Here is a 17,177-nt window from a genome sequence, read left to right as displayed (position 1 = left end):
CACCCACCCCCTGGTTAATTGTTACACGTATCTGCATGGACGTTGCACATAAATGTATTTTCTTCTCCTTAATGGAATTTTTATGAGCCGTTAATGTGCTAAAAGCAGCGTTTTTTTATGTCCTCACACTCTGTACTTGTGTCATCTTTAAATAATTCTGGCTTTGTGTTTGTGTTCCTGCGGTTTGTTGATGGCAAACCACCCTGCTTAGGTCCTAATGCCCCTAAGAAGGCAGCCGTTTAACTGCCTAGCAACCCTAAACCATCCTGGTGCGAAAATTGGCCACTAAATCAGAAAGTCCTCTAAAACATGCACAGACGCATACACAAACACACACACACATACATCACACACACACAGACAGAGATTTACGCATTCACAAACACTATTCACACACACACACACACACACACACACACACACACCCCTTCCCTCTCTCTCTCTCTTTCTCTCCCTCTGTGAATTCTGCAGATGAAACTGTTTGTTAATGGCTGGAGCCACTGAGAAATGTCAGCTCCACTAGATGTTTGAAGTTAAACACACACAGTGCCTCTTGTTAAGCAAACTGCTGTGCCCCACTCTCTGTCATCCTTTTCAGCACATTCTGAGTGTGTGTGTGTATGTGTGTGTTTGATAAAGAGAGAGAAAGAGAAGAAGACAGGGAGATATCATTTTACTTTCCTCTCCACCAGCATCGTGTCTACTGGGATCATATTTACCTTAAAGAAAGAAAAAAAAGCCCTCTTCAGCCGCTTTTCCACAACATGGTATCGGCTGAACTGGACTCAACTCTACTCGCCTTTTTTTGTTTTTTCATTTGGCGTACCTGGTACTCTTGTTTGGTGTTACCTCTGTGGAGGTTCCAAGCGAGCTGAGGCCACACCAAAAACTGACATGAAATCACCACAGACTAATGATGGGTCAGAGAGAATCGTCACTAGAGTCACCACCACACATATGCTAACGTCAGCTACCAGGTTAGCTTACGCTGGTCCAGAGCCATCTCGTGATCTGAGCTCTGATGCAGGATTTCCCAAACTTGTTTTCCTGTTTTCTTTCAGCAGTAGTTTGTCTTGCTCCCTTCAGCCTCCTCTGCAACAAAATGTGTTTCCTTACGGTGACAAACAGCCACATACTGATATCATGGCAGTTTCATGATGCCTGGCTACATTGAGGAGGCATTAAACTGCACTGGAAAACGAAGTACTCAGTACCAAAAGCGAGTAGAGTAGAGTCGAGTTGAGCAAGTAGCATGCAGTGGAAAAGCAGCTTTAGACTCCTCTTCTTTACCCGCAACTTCACCATTAAATAACAGAGGAACTAAATAAATAATTTAAATCAAATGCCTCACTCAGCCAAGCTTGGGCTTGTGGTTTGAGGCAACCCTAAGGGCTCAATTCATTATGGATAAAGATTTTAGGACTTTAGGTAGCTGCGGTGCAATAATATTGCCAGGTAAAAATACAGTGCGTAGAATAACAAATGCATCCCCCCCTCCCTTTTTCCATGTGAGAGTGCTTGTTCTTACTGTTTCTGTTTCATTTCTCTTCTCTTTTGAATGCCAGTAAAACCACAGATAGGACATCATTGCATTGTGCCTTTCCGTTGTTGCATTGTCTTAGGTCAATGGTCTTAAGAGATGATAAGGACAAAGTTTGAGAAACTAAACTCTTAACTTATCTTTCCCCCGATCCATGCTTCTTGTTATACCATACATTAACTTTGGAAAAGCTAAATGAGGTAAGCTCACACTTTTGGTTTGATTGTAAGATGTTGTCAGATTGTTGCTTGTTGTAGCTGCACAGTATATGAACGGTAGCACTAGTATAGCTTAGAAATAGAAATTGCAGTGTTTAGAAATGTTTAGTCTGACCATTACGTGATATGATGTGTCCAGTCTGATGCTAATGGCTTGCCCCTGATAAATGGCATGTGCCGTTCAAAAAAGAAAAACAAAAAAAAAGGAATTGCTAATACTGCTACTGATACAGGGAATGATGTCATCTTTTATTTCAGATGCAAATGCATTCTGGCTGATTCTGGAGATTAAAGTACTGTCAAATTAATAATACTGATTAGACTGTACTGGAAAGTGCAGAGGTCCCTGACTAACTGAAGTATTTGTAGACAAAACAAAACAAAACTTGTGGAACAGCCAGGAAGAAATATAAAAGAATCTGCCGTAGTCTATATATCATCCCCATAAGACAACTCTTCAGAATATCTGTCACTGAAGATCATCCGTTTGATAATACTCGCGACAAAACAAGCCCACGTGTTTGAGTTACGACAGTCAGTGTGAGACTAAAGGAACCCTAACCATCACTCAAGTGTCCTCATTCATTTTGCTGACAATTCTGCTGCACTTCACAGATTCTTTACAGGCAGAGGCCTTGAACTTATACCCCACATTATCCACATTAATATTCAACTTCACATTTGCAAGTTGTTTGTCCTAACCAACATGGTGAAGCATGCTAAAAAATGGTTTATAATGCACCATGCCATTCAAGTCAATAATGAAAACCTCCATGCGTACTCACCCCCTTTCAATATATGTACGAATTTCTTACTGTCATTTGGTCTCATTGTATTTATTCAAGGATATGGTGACACACCTGCCCAAGGTCAGACAAAAGCCAAAGTCAAACGAACAGGAATACATTACAAAGCTGTGTGGGTTGGCTTTGAAGAGGTGGGTTTAGTTTGCCTCTTAGGCTCCGGTAGCTGTGACACCACAACTCCAGTGGATATTGAACCAGAGTCTGCGTCACACATTAATTCATGCAGAATGCTGGCATGCGTTGAGGTATCATTGAAATCACAGTTTCACCGTTTGTGGGCCTGTAGCACTAGAAGGAGCTTCTGAATGTGATCTGAGACTTAGAATGTCTCTAGGAAGTCATTTGTCAGTGGTTAGCTGATGTTTTCTTGACTAGCCAATAGCTTTCGAGCAGTTTCAGTGAATATTCTCATTAATATTCTATAGGCTTCTGCAGTGGTTGTTAATAAGTCAGTTAGATTTGTTGTATTTAACATGTTGATTATGTTTTCATCACCCACAGTCTAGTAATGATTATTTTTTGTTCCGTTTCAATTCAGCAAGTTAATATTATTTCAGTTTACACTGAATATTTTTCTTTCAAACACAGTTGATATATTTCTCATGTTTGCCATGTAAATACTGAACATTGCACAATCAAGGGGGTGGGGGGCTATCTTTCTGGAACTCCTGTCATTTTATATTTTATATTTGGAGTTTGCTCTATTTCACGCCGGCGTTTTCCAGTTCCTTGAGAGAGAGAAAAAAAGTCCGCTCACGTCTGTTTTGAATACATGAATATGTGACAGTCTCTTTCCAGCTGACATGGCTACCCCTCGTAGTTTGACACGTGTCAGAAGCAGTTTGATTGCAGTCTTATTATTCCCTCCCTCTGTGGCCCCCGCCTTGGACTCTGCATCTCATTATCCACAAGCGATGTGCCAAGCGTATGAAAGGTGCTCGTCACTCTCTCTTCCTTCCTCTCGGCAGGCACCCCCCCCCCCCCATCTCCTTCTCTAACCCCCTAAGCCCCCCCTCAGCTCGTCAGCTCTCTGTCACTTCCACGACATGAAAGGACAGCTGTCTTGAAAGACACAAGCCATTGCTGAATAACAAACTGGTTCCTGCTTTGTTTTTTTTCCGTTTTTTTTTTTTTAGAAAACCCCAGAGTTTGTGCCAGGGCGGATAAATAAATAAATAGACGGGGTAAAGGGGTGCTGAAAGAAGACGAAGAGGCGTCACGACATTGTCAATACGTATTAAAGTGTGTTTAATGTCTCTTTGCCGCCAGTTCCGATGCGTACAGAAGGAAAAGCAATCTGCATTAAATACGCCTGCCCTTCAAAGTGTCCCTTGCGCTGACAGTTTACAAGGCCACAGCCGACACACTGTTTTCAAAAGGCCTGGCTCGGGCAGAGAAAAGGTCACATGATAAGACTTGTCTTTTAATCCTGTCGTGAGGTGGCCTCCTATCAGTGCTCGTCGGCCTCAGAAGGGAGGGTCATTTTGCATGCTAAAGACTTAATCCCTCAACCTCCCAGGTCTTCAGGTAGAAGTGGAATTGCTTTTTATTATTTAGCATTTCTCATATCATGTAACGTTTCCCCCCACAGCCCCATGAAATGATCTCAGTTCGGTGGTAATTTGCTGGAAATGGCGTTTATGTCTACTGCATACAACCCCCCTTACCCTCAACCTAAACCAACCCCCCTTCGCTCGATCTCAGGGCTTTGCATTCAGACACGCGAGAAGTTAACCGCCTCTCATTCTGCTCAAGTGGCCGTTGGAGGTGATTTCCTTTCCAAAAAAAGTCCTTTTTTGCTCTCATGTTGCTATCCAGTTGAAGAGAGACGTCGGCGGTGCTGAAGAGAGACTTGCGAGCGAGCGGTGGTGTCATTAACCACTCCGAGACTGATCAAAGCTTTTTGTTCCCCAAATGAATCCCGTGTCATCGTCGCATTCAGGCAGACAGGAAGCTCGACTTTCCCAGCACGAATAGAAGCACCATTGTAAAGCAATCACTGGCAATCACGTCGATTGTCTCGAGATGGTTGCGATACAGATGCAACTGACTGCGGATAATAATAATAATGCCTCATTACAGTCTATTTATACCCCTCCAGCGGACTTGTGTGGAGAGGCAGAGAGGCAGCTGGCAGAAGAGTTTCGAGTCGAGTTGCCACAAACAGACTACACAAGTCTACAAAAGTGCCCCCTGCTCGGCTGTGCTCTGCCACCTCCAACGAAAGCCGGTGCTGAGGTTTATTTTCATAATTGAACCTAATTGTGCGGCCTTGCTGAGATCCGAAACGGCCAACTTCACGCCGCGATGCATAATTCATGAGTTCCGCACTTGCAAAGAGCCGTTGCCACTCACCCCCCCCTTCACACACACACACACACGCGCACACACGCGCACACATACGCACACATACGCACACATACGCACACGTACGCACACAGAATTATCCACATGCTCTCCTCCAGTGCCTATTCCTTGCCCCTTATCTATAATATTCTTCCGAGGAGCCCTTAAAGGAGACAGAGCAACAGCGTGCCAACACTGGCAGACCGGGGGAGGGGAGCCGTGAGCCCTAGCACTGCTAATGACCCCTCTGTCTCACACCGTTTCCCAGGGTCCCCGACTCCGGCCTTTTGATGTCTAATGATGATGTGGAAACAGCGTTAGCAGTGCTAACAGTGTTAACGCTGCTGCCTTTTCTTCCCTCGACTGTAAAGGGTTGATGCTGCACTCGGGTCGTCATTTGTGGAGCTAACCTGTGACCTCCCTCCCCCTCTCGTTCTCTTTCTGTCACTGGTGTGTGTGTGTGTGTGTGTGTGTGTGTGTGTTTTCCCTCTGTCCTGGCCCTTTATGGTTAATGGCCCTTGCCTCTGTTTCCGCAGAGCTTCTTCGAAGGCCAGTCGGCTCCCTGGGACTCGGCGAAAAAGGATGAGAACCGCATGAAGAACCGCTACGGAAACATCATCGCATGTACGTAGAGAGAGAGAGAGAGAGAGAGAGAGACAGCTTTGTCCTGCATATCGCCCCAACCACCCCATGTACACCTCACCCTACCAGCCGGCTCTGCATGCCTGCTTGTTTGTGAAAGGTTCCGTAGGCTGCTTGTATGAGTGCTGCATTTGTAATCACACTTCCGATTAGACGCTCCTTTTTTGCAAAGAGAAAAAATGAAATTAGCCTTAAAGCCTGCCATCCTCTACATTCAAATTGACGCTGGTGTGTGCTTGTGCATGAACACACTTCACTCAGTCGTCAGCTGTAATTATGAAAATGAAGCCAGGACACCGTTGAATATTCCTCTCCGAAGCTGCAGCACGAGGCCCAGGGTGTGATGGCTTCTTTCCAAACGCCACCTCCCATTTCCCACAATTCCCTTTGCAATCCAACAATTCTTTTTTGTCCCCAGAGGAAAAAATGGCTGCCACCATAGCGTTGGCTATGGTTACTTTTTGCCTCTGGAAAACACCCCATAGCCAATCACTGCACAGCATTTGAACGATAACCCCCCCCACACACACACACACACACACACACACCCCAAAGGCATGCGAGGCATGAGAGAGTATGCTGTGTGAGAACATGTCTGCAGGGTCTGAGTCATAATCATGACAATGTGTAAATCCTTCACATCAAGTTAGCATCTCTGGGCCTCAACCTAAAAGGCAAAAAAGGATCTGTATCTGTAAGTGCTACTACTGTAACATGTGTCTTCGGAAGCACAATGACAAAAAAGCACATGGTGAAAATTCATATGAGTTGTCACAGAACACAGCATGTGGTAAGTGAAGAGACTTGTTTTGCAGTTGTTTTTCGACAGATGGAAAGTATAATTTAAAAAAAATAATAAACCGGCAATTTGAGGATCATTTGATGTACACACACAGTTTAATCTGTCGCCTTAGGCTGCAGGAATACATTTGTGCACTGTGCGTGTCCTCTGTGTATATTTGTTTGTATTTTTCCAGTTGTCATTCCCATGTATAATTGTGGGCTCTCTCTTTCTCTTCTCTTCTTGACGTTCTCTAGATGATCATTCCCGCGTGAGGCTTCAGCCTGTTGAGGGAGAGCAGACTTCCGACTACATTAATGCAAATTATGTCGATGTAAGTGCAAACACTAGACAGAATGTTGACATGAAGGTCAACAACATGCGTGTGTCTATGTTTGTATGTGTGTGTGAGTGTGCATGCATGCTAGTGTCTCTCTGTGTGTGTGTGTGTGTATGTGTGTTTGTGTTTGTGTATATGTGTGTGTGTATGTGTGTGTGTATGTGTGTTTGTGTGTGTGTGTGTGTGTGTTCGAGCGTGCCTGTCTTTGCGGATGGACATGTATGTGTCAGTGGTATAGGAAACGATTAATACACCTAAGGTCACACTTCTCTCTCATTTCCCCAGTCGTTCAGGCAGCACAGTAGAAAAGAAAACACAATTGATCCAGACACTGTGTCAGCAGATTCTGCTTTGACCCCCCACCCCTCCCCCCAAAACCAACAGACATAAACAGATAACAGAGCGTGGGGGCCACCAATCCTCCAGTCCAAACAAACATCACAGTAAACACACTCAGCCCACTGAGACAGACGCAGTCCAGCGATCCCCTCTGCCTCTGTGCTTTGTTTGACAACAACGCCTGCTGAGAGCGCATCATCGTTGCTCTTCAACAAATGCCACCGGGGCACATGTCGTCTCTCTCTCCGTGCGTTTGTTATCATTTGTTATAATTTGTTTCAACAAGTAACGCATAAGGAGTTGTTCCCGTACCATGAACCAGTGTGTGACATTTAGAGATACAGAAAGATGTTGTTCAGATGACGCACCCTCTCTCAGGTCAGGGACAGCCAAGGCCCATTATAGTATAGCTCAGAGTGAGCACTGGTGTACTACAAAGTGTCCGACCCTCTGAAATGGCTGTCAGTGGGCATGGCCTCGATAACCAGGTCATCTCAATAGAGACTATGACTTCAGCCTAAAAGCCCCTGTCATGGCTGTTGACAGGGCAAATGTTATTTCCATCTCCCATCAACCACCAGGCACCGTGCCACCCACGTGCCAACATGCCCATGCTCAAATATTCATCAAGCCCCGACAACTTACTCCATAAGTCTACCCCTCCCCCCCCCCCCCCCCCAAAAAAAAAAGACGTGAATATTCACTATCACCAATCATTAGATGTCCCAGAACAGGATGTCATCAAAGTAGGGGGGACATGTATTATCCAGAGAACAGGTGGAACAGCTCCTACCAGAGGAAGCAGAGCTTAATTATTCACCCCTGCCATGTCTGAGCATCCGGCGCGGGCGCTGCGTTCCAGGCACTTCGCATCATAAAAGATGATCGGCAGACGCCAGAGGCAGCAGCTCTGAGCGGATGACTTTTAATCCTCCTGTCCTTCTGGTGTGTGTCTTGTTGTGTCGGGGGCTGTTTTTGTGCAGCGGGAGGCAGAAAAGGGAGTTGATGAAGCAGTGGGGGAGAGAGAAAAAGGGAGTTGATTTATTACTACATCTTATTTTCACTTTATGGACTTAAATGTTTTTTTTCCCCTCATATCAGTGGTGGAAAAAAAAGATCAAGATTGTAGGCTGTATGCCCTGCTCTCAGGGGATATTTAATTTTGTACCTTATTGGAAAAGAATGTTTTGTCAAAGTCCTTTCAAGTCCATATATTTTATAAAGAGGCTCTGTCTGGTCTCTTAGTTGTTGCTCTGTGTGTTGAAAAATAGTGAGAGAGAGAGAGAGAGAGAGAGAGAGAGAGAGAGAGAGAGAGAAAGGGATCGAGAAAGTGAGTGAGAGGGACAACAAAGAGAGAGATGGAGAGAGTTTGAGTGTCATCTTCGCCTCCCGCCTCTCATTCCTTCTCAGACATACCTCTGTGCACATGGGGCAGCTGGGCTTAATCTAATTACTCCCCACGACCCTGGAGACCTCCCGGTGAACTGAGTTTCAGGACACCTCACCACTCTATCTCTCTCTCTCTCTCTCTCTCTCTCTCTTTCTCTCTCTCTGTCTCTGTCTCTCTCTCTCTCTCTCTGTCTCTCTCTCTCTCTGTCTCTGTCTCTCTCACGCTCTCCGTCTCTCTCTGGGCCTCCTCCTGGATGCCCACTGTCTATCTGTCTGCCCGCCCTGCCTGTCTGTTGCCATTCGCTGGAGCTCGCTGAACCCCCTGCGCACCCGTCTTGAGTGCCGCCTGTCGCCGTCGCTTAGCCTCACCCGCCGCTGGAAATGGCGCAGAGACATGCTGTCCTCCCCCATCCGTCCGTGGGATATGATTTCACACGCTGAAGATTTTAGCCAACAGGCTAGGGCTGTGTGGAAGGCTCACGGTTAACAGATGGAAAGCTGAGGGACCCTCAGGAGTTTTTATATAAGGAGAAATAACAACACAGGCAACAGGGAAAGCAAATCGGGTGGTTTACGCTGTGTTTGGACACAGGAGGCATACGTTGGTGTATTTTTATTTGAGGAGTTGGGTGCTTCTTTCATAACATGCATTTGTGCTTATTAATCAGTACAGGTGCATAGTAGTGGGCCTATTTCACAGCATTGAAAGAGTCATCCCCTCCTTCTGCCTCCTGGTTTAATTGTTTTAAGTTCCTAACACTTTTTTTTGACGTTCATAACGGTAAAACAAAACACAAATTACGTTATTTTGAGACGACACACCCCGGCCTGCTTTCAAGCTCCTACATGGCGAAAGTCAAAAGTATGCTGTTTGGATTTGTTTTAGAAATTTGTATTGAAGTCACCCAATTAGACGGAAACAGACAGAAGTACTGCTGCTCCTGCTGCTGCTGCTACTGCTGCTACTGCTGGTGGTGGTGGTGGTGGTGCCGCTGCTTTGGCAGAACAGAGGGATGCCTCCGCTTCCTCCCCGAGTTCCCCCTCTCTCACATGGGCACATGAGGCAGCTCATGTGGTGAGCCGGCTGCTTTTTGATAGCTTACAGAATGACAGCATAAACAAATTTCATGGCGGAATGGCGGCAGATAAAGAAGTCATTAAAAACGCAGCCGCTGCCAACGGTGCCCAGTGGATGCGAGAGGAGAGATAGAAAGAGAGGGAGAATGAGAGGGAGAATGAGAGGGAGAATGAGAGGGAGAGAGAGACAAAACAAGAGAGGATCCTTTCCAAATAAGTTCTTTTATTGGGGCTCGGGACGTTAATTAGAGAGAAGTTAAATGAAATATGGCTGAGATAAGAGCCAGGGATGAGATGAGGAGCACAATGGAGGCCAGTTGCACTCCGGAATCACTCTTCTTTCCTCAGAATTCCGTGTTTGGGTGTCTGCGTGCACGTGTGTGTGTGTGTAGATGTGTGTATGTGTGTCTATTTACGTATGGGTGTGTGTGTCTGTTTGCATCTGTCTGTGTGTGTGTCTGTTTGCATCTGTCTGTGTGTGTGTGTGTGTGTGTGTGTGTGTGTGTGTGTGTGTGTGTGTGTGTGTGTGTGTGCGTGTGCATGCTCATCCTCAGCTAGGATGCAGGCTTCATGACAAATGAAATATGATGGGATTAGCACACAGTAATCCCTCAGAGGTTGGGTTTATTCAATGCCACAATCTGCATTGATGGAATTATAATACATAAATCTGTTTGTGTTTTCTTCTGGATACACAGTGTGTGCCCGTGTGTGTGTGTGTTGTAGGGATGGGGATGGGGGGGTTATGGCACCTACGCAAGTCAGACATTGTGTAATGCGTGTGCTTTGTAAGCAGTTCACAATTAGAGGTATTTTACAAATATATTTGACAAATTATTAATTGAGGTATTCATGATTCTTAAACCTCTTTACTGATGGGCAGCTCCATCAGCATCCATTTACAAGAGCTAATAGGGTATTTACCACCCGTATGGTTTCCCTAATTGTGTTTTACAGGTGGGGAAAAAAGACAAGATTTGGCATGCATGTATTCTGTACTTATTTCAATATAATTAAACACTTACATGAACTCAATTTATGCTCTTTCTCTGAGAGCAGTGATCTATGTTATTGGTTAACTGAACCCCCTGTCTATGAAATTAGTTTTATATCCCCATAAATGTGATCATATTTATATCCATGCTTTGTGAATGCATTGTTAAGCATCTTTATTTATTTATTTATTTATTTTTTGCAGGGCTATCATAGACCAAACCACTACATCGCTACCCAAGGTAACATTTATTTTTATTTCTGTTATCAGTGTTATTTGTTATGATTGTATGTGTAAAGTTTTGTTTGACTTTTATGAGTACCAGTCATGACAGTTTCACAGTTTTCCGCTGCTTTTTAACAAGTGTAGGCATTCAGCACTGTGTTTTGTACACCAGGCCCGTCAGTTCATTAAAGCAGCATTTCACAACCGGCACACACACACACACATACCTCGTAAGCCGCATTGTGCTGAAGTAGCGTCTTCACATAATTAATCAGCCTTATGTCTAGCGAGTGGTAGTGAGGGGTTTGGGGCGAGAATAGGGGGAGCAGGGGGGGGGTTGTTTGTGTGTAACTGATAAATTAATGGATTTGCTGGTGCGTACCGCTGCATTTTGTTTCTCTGTTAATCTGGACACCAGACATCCGTGTTCAGAGAGGCACTCTCTCTCTCTCCCCCTCCCTCTGGGTGGGTCCTCTGGAGGTTGGCCCTGATTGATAGTTAATTGTTATGAAACTCTTGGAGGGCCTGTCTCTGTGTGGCGGCGGTGTTGGGGTGGTGGTGGGGGGGGGGGGGGGGGGGGGGGGGGACACAATCAGGCCCATCATAGACTCACAGGCTGCCGCAGAGGCTCGGGGAGTTGCATAATTACCTGTGTATTGGAGCGACGCCCGGCCTCTCCTCCGAGATGACTCTCTATCAAAACCTCTCCCTCTCTCCCTCCATCTCTCTCTTCCACTCATTCGTTTGATGTCTTTCTCGCTCTGTTTTATCCCCTCTTTCATTGCTTTTCTCTGTTTTCTTGCTGTCTTTTATCCTCTCGCTATGTTTCATTCTCTCTATCTATCTCTCTCAATCTGACTGACTCTCTCTCTCTCTCTCTCTCTCTCCCTCTCTCTCTCTCTCCCTCTCTCGCCTCTTCTCTGTCTGTCAGCATCTTAGCTCCTTAGCTCCATCTTAGCATCTAAGCATCACCAGCTTAATACTTCACCTGCCGGAGAGTGCAGCCTTGTTCTATCACGCAAACCCATTGAGGCAATGACTGTTCAGGAGAAGAGGGGAAGGAACATGGGTCTGAATTAAAATTGCACGTGGTGTTCTGTTTTGCCAGTGTTTGCAATTAGTTGGAACCTTTTCAAAGAGGGCCTTTCTGGTACAGGCAGGAAGAAGAAAAAGAAGAGGAAGAAGGACAAAAAAAACATTAGCTAACAAGCTCAGAAGTTGTCGAGATCAAAGGCAGTCTTGCTTCAGGCTTATTGGTTGCCTGTCAGTTTCCAGTCTCGGTGTCCGAGAATGAGATTCCTTCAAATTAGCTCCAGAATGCCCTGCATTCAGTCCAAAAGCACCATGTGCTTCTCACATCTCTCTCAATGCAACAGTTACTAATGATGGCATATAATTCAAACTTGCCGGTGGCAGCAGGGATCCAGAAGTTCTCTTTCTGTACTTTGTGTCCTTTCAGAACGCAGAAAGTAGGCAAATAAAAACTCTCTTCTACATAATCTGTTTTTGTCTGAAAAAAACAACAACTCTGGTACCTGGTGGGGCCAATGTCAGAAAACAAACAAACAAACAAACAAAGAATAAAAACCTGACAGTTTCAGAGCAGGGGAGATAGCAGAACAGCTAACTATTAACACAACACATCTAGCGTAGTCCCTCGTGCGCTAATGTCAGTCCATCACACAATTAAAAGGGGTGATCTGGAACCCTCACAGAGAAGCTTTGACAAAACTCCAGACAGCTGTATACATAATCAGAAGCGAAAGCATCCAGTCATGAAATATGCATGTGCATGCAAAAGAAAAAAGATAGAAAAATGGGCAAGCATATATATTGTGTGTGTGTGTGTGTGTGTGTGTGTGTGTGTGTGTGTTACTGAGAGGAAGGCTTTGATTATCGCATGCAGTGCCCCCTGAGATGGTCCCTAACTGCCATATTCCTGCGAAAGGGGGGGGGGGGTTTCTCCCTCCGCCACCCCCGAGAGTCCCAGTGGTCTCCTTTAGCAGGAATCAGTGGAACGATGAAAGGGATTCCTCCCTCAGTCGCCGAGTATTTGTCTGATGGGCTGTCCACTTCGCTTTTGTCGTCGCATCTTTTTTTAAATTCCTTTTCCTTCTTCCTTCTTCCTCTTCCTCCTCATCTTCCTCTTCCTCTTCTTCCAGTGTTCTGTGGATCTAATTGGTATAGCCTGACTTCACTTACTGGTGGGGACCATGGCTGCCAGTTACTATGCATGTGCAAGCCACACTTATACCCAGCTAGATCCTTCCCTCGTCTCCCTACGTTTTTTTCTTTTTTCTCTCTTTTTTTTAAAACTTTGGGTTGTCTCGTTTCACCTATCGAGAGTATGGTTAGCAGCCTTTGTTAGTGCTTGTGAATTATAGGAAACAAGGGCCTCACTTAAACTGCAAACAGGTGGTTTATCCTTTCACCTGCTTCTGCCTTTAATGGAACGTCCTCGCCACAATGGTTAAAAATAGTTCCAAAGTGGATTTTACCACGACCTTAATGAGATGCTACCAGATGATGCTTTTATTATAAAGAGAAACGAATGGAACCGAGGGAGTGGCTCGGAAGTGGCGGCCACAAACATGCCATTTATTATCCACAGTTAAAGAGCCGGGGTGCTTACCACAGGCCTCTCTGTGGCGGTAATGGGGGAAAGACTCGCCATCATCACAAGTGATGGAGAAGTGCGAGCGAAGTCTCCCCCCCACCCCCCCACACACACAAACAGACACACACACACCAGAGCTCTCTGCAGCTTTTAAAAAGTGCACAAGTGTTTGCTAATGTGTCTGTTTGTGTGAGCATGCATATGTTAAGTCTTCGTCGTATGCAGGTTTTTTTTCTTTTTTCTTTTTTTCCCTTCCTTCCTCTGCCGAGTGCAAATTTGCTCTGACTTGAAGGTGGCGAGTGCATCATCTCTCGAGGAGGAACACGCACACATTTGCATGAGCTAATTGGCTCGTCAAAAGTCATTGCGGAATTTGCCAGTTGATTAAAAACAATGCAAATTTGAATTAATTAAATTAGTAATTTTAATTCCTGGGCCTGCTTCTCCATTAGTCAGTGCTATCTAACATGTTGTCTTAATTAAAGAGCAAACATACCTAGCTCAAGTTTGTAACAGACAGACAACTAAGTATGAACTCGTATCACATATATCTATCATGGTCCATTCTGCTGATCATAGGAGATGGGGATATATATATAAAGTATTGTGCAAAAGGTTTAGGCATTTGTCTTAATGCAGTCAATCTTCTGTATAAATGTGTCAATAGGTAATATATAGCCTATTTAGATTTCAAATAGTGAAATAGAAAACAGTGAAATTGATTTAGGTATTTCAGGTTTACTGCACTTTGTATGTTGTTAATTGATGAGTAAAAAACTATTGTCTATCTGTCATTTCCTGTCTATTCATGTAAAGTATCCTGACTTAACGGCATTGTTTCAAATGTGCCTAAAACATGTGCACAGGACTGTATGTTACTCACAACACTTGCACCAATATTACATTTTTCCATATTCCATTTTTCCTTAGTGTAATAATTACAGATTCAACCAAGGGTCAGAAGTGGTGATGCCCTAGTGTAATGGGTAATTGATATTCTTATCATTGTATATTTCCTGTCTGTGTTTCTTTCAGGACCAATGCAGGAGACCGTATATGACTTCTGGAGGATGATTTGGCAAGAGAACACTGCTACCATTGTCATGGTAACCAACTTGGTGGAGGTTGGACGTGTGAGTATGGACCCTTTGTGCAGTCAACCTCAATGCAGAATTTTGAGTATGGAAGGTTACGGTTATGAGTATGGAATCTAGTGCCTAGAATCTAGAAATCAAGTTCCTTGTGTATACGCTATATATCCTTTGTTGTAAACGTATACTATTCTCTATAGTCTGTTGTCTTTACACAATCTTCTTGTTACATGAATATAATTAGCATTGATTTCTAGTGGTTTCTAATGGACACCTGCCAGCTTTTATAAGAATGTAGTATAAAAAAAACTCACAGTAGTGTGTTGCTACGAGCAGGAGCCTGTGTGTGAGTGCGGAACTCTGCTCGCTGCCCTGAAGCGTTTCATATTCCCCTCTCACACCCTACTCCCCTCAATTAAACACATGCTCCGCTCTGCTAGACCTATTGATCTGGCCCAGCCAATAGAGAAAGAACGGAAGGTCTCGGCAGACCCTGGTGTAAGGAGTACTAGTGGAACACGTTTGAGGCTAAAAAAGGAAAAAATAACATAGACAATATCAGCCTCATATCTGCAAGGCTGCTATTCTCTCTGGCTACAGAAACAACACTCAATTTGCTCAGAAAAAAGGAGCCATCTGAGAATCAGGAGATATCTGAACTTTATTGAGTCTGTAGTTCAAACAGGGCATGCGAGTGTGCAGGCCAGCCCAAAGAGGGCAAATTGCATTTGAATGCTATCATCCATATTTATAAAAAAAAAAAAAATAGATTTCCTTTTCATAGAACAGGTTTAATTTGATTTTGTCAGTGATTGAAAACTCATCCTTTTTAATCTTGCATCCAATTGTTCATTTGAGAACAGCACAAATATATGCATTAAAAAAAGCCATTGGCAACAGTAGGGAGAAAATGAGTGGACAGAGAAGCCCATATGGGCTGGTGGTGTGGTCAGAATAGCTGATCACCTGGCCCCATTGTTTAATGGCAGCGCACGTTAACGTCCCAGAAGTCACTAGGGGGGACCTAGCACTAGCGCCGGGGCTGATGGCGGCCGTCTTTCACTCCTCGGCCAATAAACTCCCTCCCAGCCCATCAGCCACGCTAGCTGCTCAGCTTCCTCACTGATGAACTCTGGGAGATCGCACCGGCCCCTGCGAGCATCTCACGCTGACACACCCCTCCCCGGGCGGTGAAGCTACGGGCAGGAGAGCCACAGAGAGAGAGAGAGAGAGAGAGAGATAGAGTGCTAGGCTAGTAGCACGTCCAGACCTATGTGGGTGGGGAGTAGGCACCAGGCCAACAAGCCCGCCAGTAACCCAGCGGAGATTGGGGCAATCAGAGATCGCCAGAGCTTGTTTTGTTTTTCTTTATTATTATTCGCCGGATGAGTTTAATCTATGGAATGCTCATTAGGGATTAGGATTGGGAGGTGTCAGAGGATGGGTGGCGTAGGGCTGGGAAAATGCACGCTGTGTTTGCGAACAGCTTCTCTGAAGTTTTCTATGATGCAGAATGCTAATCTGCAAATGAAACGTTAAGGTCATTGAAGACGCTGCATTGACCCTGAGCCACACAGGAAGACTACGACGTCGCAGAAGCTTCCTACTTTACCCCCTTATCTCTCTTCCTTTTGGGTGTATGACTGGAAGTACCCTCTGCCCAGGAATCTGTGTGAAAATTAGCATTCTTCTCCGAGTTTCAGTATTTTCCTTCTCTATGCCTTACTTAATAACTAATCTCGGAGCTGGGAAGGGCTTTTTCTTTTTTTGGTGGCGGGGGGGCTGGTTTTGCCCACATGGGAAGGTTGAGACTAGCGTGTGCAAAGCCGATTCGCAGCCGGACGATAAGGGGCAAAGAGTAATCAGCGGCACGTTAATGTGACTCTCAGTATGCAGGGCGAATTTCCTTCATAGCCCTGTTTTAGATATTCTCTCAAAAGTATAAGTAGCTTCCTGTGCTCACCCAACCCCCCATCCAAAAAAAGATAGGGAACGGAAAAAAAGTGATTTTTCCTTTGGAGGGCAGCAACTAAAGTACCACTATTGTGCCGAGGAAGCATCTCGTGAAGAAGGGACAAATCCCTCTGCCACTAGTGGGCAAGCTCTCTGTAACTGACTAATGGGATTTTCTAAACCCCATCTATCCATCGGACGTGGACAAAAGGGGATAGGGTCCAGAAAGCCAGGGAATTATTACGTTATTAATCTGCGAGTGGCACAGCATTGAATGTTAAGATTACCCGGAGAAAGAGTGTAATCTAAACTGTCATGCCTTGAATCGGGATCAAATTATCAAAGTTAGTGGTCTTAAGTTCAGCGGTGGGAAAGAAACATAATCATTGGTCAGGGAGCGTTTTAAGATCCATCGCAGATAGATGGAATGTGGATGAACCCATATGCCAGGACTTTTCAAAATATCCTAGTGCATAGTGTATTTATAGCCATTTTAGCACAACTGATCACACTACAGGAATGTGTCGGTGGGCCACTTTTGTCGGAACTTACACAATTCACTTGCGTTGAAAGACAGTAATATTCCTGCAGTTGAATTGTACTCTCCAAAGTCATGTTTTGGTAAATTCTCCTCTGGATGTTTTTCTCCCCACTTGGAAATTCTGTAAATACTGCAGTTAATGAATGAGAGATGATTTGAAAAGAAAAAAATCTGAAATGACGTGGTGCAATTGTGACTGAATATATCTCAAGGGAAAGTCTCTATCTCTCTCATATCAAAGAGGCCTTCGAGACGTAGACCAAATATCTCATTGCCTG

General features: G+C 44.7%; 1 protein-coding gene across 21 annotated transcripts in view; it reads left to right on the top strand.

Moving 5' to 3' along the window:
- ptprma (protein tyrosine phosphatase receptor type Ma) overlaps positions 1-17,177 on the top strand; it is a 193,268-nt gene that overhangs the window by 157,122 nt on the left and 18,969 nt on the right. For 12 of the 21 annotated variants that reach the window (XM_031583783.2, XM_031583780.2, XM_031583776.2 and 9 more), the window contains 5 exons: positions 1,732-1,740; positions 5,447-5,534; positions 6,591-6,667; positions 10,677-10,713; positions 14,350-14,447. In XM_031583783.2, the coding sequence (XP_031439643.1) occupies positions 1,732-1,740; positions 5,447-5,534; positions 6,591-6,667; positions 10,677-10,713; positions 14,350-14,447 (309 nt within the window). The remainder of the gene's footprint in view (positions 1-1,731; positions 1,741-5,446; positions 5,535-6,590; positions 6,668-10,676; positions 10,714-14,349; positions 14,448-17,177) is intronic. The other 9 variants (XM_031583787.2, XM_031583786.2, XM_031583784.2 and 6 more) reach the window with 1 other exon arrangement.

Source organism: Clupea harengus, chromosome 17 (genome assembly GCF_900700415.2).
Source record: "Clupea harengus chromosome 17, Ch_v2.0.2, whole genome shotgun sequence".
NCBI classification, from domain to species: domain Eukaryota; kingdom Metazoa; phylum Chordata; class Actinopteri; order Clupeiformes; family Clupeidae; genus Clupea; species Clupea harengus.
Note: the sequence above shows the minus strand (reverse complement) of the source record. Positions and strands in the feature narration are given on the sequence as shown.